Source organism: Sorghum bicolor, chromosome 1, assembly GCF_000003195.3.
Source record: "Sorghum bicolor cultivar BTx623 chromosome 1, Sorghum_bicolor_NCBIv3, whole genome shotgun sequence".
NCBI classification, from domain to species: domain Eukaryota; kingdom Viridiplantae; phylum Streptophyta; class Magnoliopsida; order Poales; family Poaceae; genus Sorghum; species Sorghum bicolor.
Genome location: NC_012870.2, coordinates 50,254,460 through 50,259,181, shown reverse-complemented (window position 1 = coordinate 50,259,181; position 4,722 = coordinate 50,254,460). Strand labels below are relative to the sequence as shown.

The following is a 4,722-nucleotide window of genomic DNA, read 5'->3' as shown; positions in this document are numbered from 1 at the left end:
GCTTGGAGTGATGCTATGCCATGCGAGCCTAGTGGTGGTTGGCGGCCCGTGTGTGCATGCACGCCCGCCATCTGAGCGTGGGTGTTGTGTTCTGGTGCCTCTATTCGAGCGGTGCCGACTAGGCTGGATCATTTGTCTAATTGTTCTGTGAAGAATGTATGGCACAGCAAAAGCAAAGATATACGAAAACCATCGTTGCCAACCAATCGGATCGAAGCTGCGAGCCGACACCCCGCACCCCCTACCCCCTCATAGCTTCGCACGCTTTGGTTTCGGCCCAGCGGCCATACCTGAGTTTTTTTTCTATTTCATTTTCTCTTTATTTTTTCTTTCCTTTCTACTGTTTATTTTTTATTTTATTTTTTGTTACACGCTCGTAGTTTTTTTTTTACAACCAACAATTTCATTAAAACCTCAGCAGCAACTTGCTGCAAGTATAGTTACATGATTCAATTCTACAGATTGTAGGCTTGTGAAAGAAGGCATTGGTCAGCACCATGCTAATTACAAAGAACAGTAGAAGGCCCTATAGTAGAAAAAGCCAGGGCTTGGTGATCCAAACTATCAGCTACATTGTTGAGACTTCTACTTATCTTACACAAAGTGAAGTCATTAACCCTTGAAGAATTGGTAAAGATTTGTGTGAATGGCTTGATTCTCCAGGAGGAGTGGAATTGTCATCAGAGTTGATGAACTGCACCAGTTGTTTACGGTCGAAGAGGAAGGTACAAGCAGAAATGTTGAGGCTGCTGGTGACAAAGTCAGAGCAGCTGCCTCAGCCATGAGGACAGAAGTAGAGGATTGGAGTTTGGCCTAGATATGAATGGATTGGTACATCGGTTTCTGCAAATTAGCAATGAATATATCTATTTCTGCTTGTCGAGGAGTAGCTTGAACGTTGTCAGGAATCAGGCACAGCATCAAGGTGACATATAGGGGCCTTGTAGAGTTGTCAGATCAGTGATGGTGAACCTGTTCATCATAGTGACCTGAGCCAATAGAGTAGTGTTACCTGGATCGTAAGACTGTCATATAGAGTGATGAGGTCTTGGTGTTTGTCGCATTTACATTGTTTGATTCCATGTCAGTGTTTGGAGCGGGCATACCTTGGCTGGGAGCTGTGGTGAATTTAGAGAGCATAGCTCCTACTGTAGTGTGTACTTGGATTGGAGACCATGGTTTCCTGTTGAAGTGCCTATCATTTCTAGTTTCCATAGTTGTTTTATTTCGCACAGCGGCCTGTGAGCAAAAGGTATGTGAGGTTTTTTTTCTATTTCCTTTTTCCTCTTTCTTTTTCTTTCATTTCTTACTATATATCATACCACAGAGAGCTTTTTTAATTTTGTTTTTCTACGTTTCTTATTTCGCTCATGCCTTTTTTGTTCTGGACCTGTCATCCGTTTTCTTTTTTAGTTTCGTTTCTCCTTAATCATGTTCCTAAAATAGACGTATTTGAAATTAAAAATCTTAGTTTAGGAGTAGCTAAGTAATCTTGTTTTAATAGAAGTTTTACATGTTATATGTGGAAAAAAACATATGTGTGTGTGTGTCTGGGGGGGTGGGTGGGTGTGTGTGTGTGTTTAACTGCTTAATTGGATGTTTTTGTGTTTGTTCTTTCGGTAGCTTATATCTTCAATTATTTTGCATTCCAGGCACCATCGTCTCCTTAAATAAATGAACTAATAATGTTAGTCGAACTACTAGTGATAGTTTATGTTCCACAAGGACGCTTTACAGCCACTTTTGATGTGTGTGCCACAACAGACGTGTATTATTGATCAATACTCGTACAGAATATAATGGACGACGCACCATTTATGTTTGCATCTGCAAATTCGGCACCAGATTAAATTAAGGTTATGTGCGGCACTGCAGGCCACACGTACGTACATACGTTTCAGTGGTGGTGGTGGAAAATCGATCTGTATTCGCAGTGATCAAAAGACAAATGACGCATGCATTATATATTGGTCCTCGCTAGTCGCTCCTAGTACTCATCGTCCATTCTTTCAGAGACGAAAGAGATAGGCAGGCTGGTAAACACAAAATACACGCCTAGTACTTCAAGAGAAAATGGTTTCCAGAAGAGTTGGTTCCTATTTTCAGTCGATAGCAACCTCCTTGGTGAAGGAAGGATTAACCTTGGGGACGGTGACAACCAGCGCCCTGAGCTGCAGTTGGGCGCGGACACTCTCTTTGTCGTACCCCTTGGGCACGAGCAGACGGACATGGAACGAGACGCTGTCGGCGGGGGGCGGCTCACTTTGCCTTTGTTCCTCTGCTGCTGCCGGCTTGGGCTTCTTCGTCCTGATGATGAGCACATCGTCCTCCACGGCAACCTGGAAGTCGCCCGTTGTAGCACCCTCCGGCAAGTTGAAGAATGTCAGCCTGACGTTCTTGCCGTCTTCCTTGATCTCCCACCGCGGCGTCGACGTGGGCGGCATCTCAGGATGCACAAGGGCTTCCATCGCCAAGACAGGTGTTAGAGAGATCAGAGAAAACATTAATTACTCTAATACAAATAAGAAGGTAGCTAGCATACCAACGGGTGAGATGTTAAATGGATAGTCGGTGGCCTTGGCATCCACAGAATAGCAGATGGAACGAGGCCGCTTCTTCTCTGCAGGAGCGCAAGGGAGTGTCACCACTGCTGGTTTCAGAAACCCGAAGGACGACGCGCCAGCTGAAGATGTTGCCGGCCGGCTTAGCAGTAAGCCGAGAGAAGTCGAAATAATTGTCGACATTGTTTGCAGTTCAGAAATAAAATCACTATAGCTAGTGATCGATTGAGTAGCTAGTTAGTTCGTCAGGTGCAATGCAAGTGTCTCTTATCCGTGTACCTCAACTGTATATATAGAGACATAGAGAGAGACCCTATTTTAAAGCCTAAAGAGAACCACCAGTTAACTGCTGCTGTATACTTTGCGTGTTAAGGAGTGGGAGTATATATTATAGATCTCCAAGACCTTTCGTAAAGTAGCCGTGCTGCAGCAATGATTCTAAACTTGTGGTATGCGCATTCCCCGTCACACTAGCTTATGTCGAAATGAGACCTTTAAGGCCTTGTTTGATGTAGTCGGATTTACATCAATCCACATGTGTTGAGGTGGATTGGAGTAGAATTTGAACTAAATTCCACCCCAACCCACACCAACATACATGGATTGAAGTGAATCCGACAACATCCAAACAAGGCCTAAGTGTGCAGAACAACCAGTCAGATTGTTGTAGGACAAATTGATATTATAATAAAAAAGTGACAACAAATCGATGCAAATTTACAACGCAAAAGCTAGGAGAACTGATAGTTTTGGTGGAGGTACTCGTACTTGAGAATCCAACACACGTGGTAGTATAGTTTTCCAGACGGGCCAGGCCCGCTGGGCTGGAACGGGCACAGCCCGAAAAAACACGGCCCGAGCACGGCCCAGGCACGCTAGCACCGTGCCCGTGCTTGGCACGGCAAGCTAATGGGCCGTGCCTGGGCCAAGAATCCAGCCCGTGGGCTGGCACAAGGCACGACACGGAATATAGCCTGGCCCGCTAGCAGCACGGCTCATGTAATACAAGCTGTCCGATCTGTAACCCTAATGAATTACAGTAGTTGGATCAAAGCCGGTTGGAGGGATGTATAAAAGGCGTCGCCGGCCACACTCCCCTCACATCCCCTAACCCTAATTCATTTCACCCCGGCCGCCGCGCGACCGCGAGTCTTCTCATCCTCTCTCGGTCTCTCCTCTCCTCCTCTGTCCTCTCCGAGTCTCTACCTCTTTGGTTCTCTGTTCGACGTTCGTAAGCTATGGCGAAGGGGAATGGAGGGGAGAACCAGGCCTCAAGGCGACGGCGGATCACCGGCGTCTCTCCCACCGCCGTGTTTCGGCCGCCGGCAGTGGCAGAGGCACAGGCCGGGGCCTCGCAGACGCCGGACTTCGAAGGACCAGGTAAGCCGTAAGCTTCCAGTGACTTCTTCTTCCTCTCTCTGCCTCTCTCCACTCCAAATCTGTGACTTTGTCTTCTTCTCGCTTCAGATCTGCCAATCCGCTGGTGCTCGGAGTCGCAGCCAAGGCTTCTCCACCTCCGGCGTCGTCGAGGTAAACCCTAACCCTAAGTCCTAGTTCTTCTTCTGCTATTCCTTCATTCTTATGCTAATCTCTCTTTTTGTTTCGTTGTTTTGTTTTTGACAGTCGCTCGAGGCTAGGGCCGTCGAGGCCCCTCTCTGTCTCTGAAGAAGCTAGTGCAACTGTTGTGTATGAAGAGCAATAGAGGATGCGCGACCTCCCTGGAATCGAAGAAGACGACGACATGCGCAACGAAGAATTGGAAGAGCTCTTCGGCCTCGCCCCAGAAGCTAGAGCCGGAGGCGGAGCAGAGGATCCGGTCAACCTTGCTGATGGAGAAGACGAAGAACAAGGAGGTGAGAACAACGCCGACGAGGTATCACGCCCCTCCACTTCTGATGTCTGGCTGATTTCAAGAAGCTCTTCAAACCTGGCCCCAAAGGTAAGCAGATCAGGTATGGCGCTGTGTGCATCCACTGCAATACGCAGTATGCTGGTAGATATGCTATAGGCACTGGCCATCTTCGTCGTCACAAAGACAAATGTCCTACGAGGCGTGAGAAAATTAGGGGTTATAGTCAGTCTCAGATCTCTTTTAATCCTGATGGTTCTATGCGTAATTGGGATTACTGTCCTACTCGTGCTCGTACTGAACTCTGTCGAC

At 47.1% G+C, this 4,722-nt stretch overlaps 1 protein-coding gene across 1 annotated transcript; it reads right to left on the bottom strand.

Annotated features, from left to right (window-relative positions):
- LOC8062797 (26.7 kDa heat shock protein, chloroplastic) lies at positions 1,905-2,858 on the bottom strand. The gene is made up of 2 exons (XM_002464692.2): positions 2,543-2,858; positions 1,905-2,461 (listed from the first exon to the last, which is right to left on the bottom strand). Exons 1-2 carry the CDS (start codon positions 2,742-2,744, stop codon positions 2,103-2,105), a joined length of 561 nt encoding a protein of 186 aa, XP_002464737.1. The 5' UTR covers positions 2,745-2,858; the 3' UTR covers positions 1,905-2,102.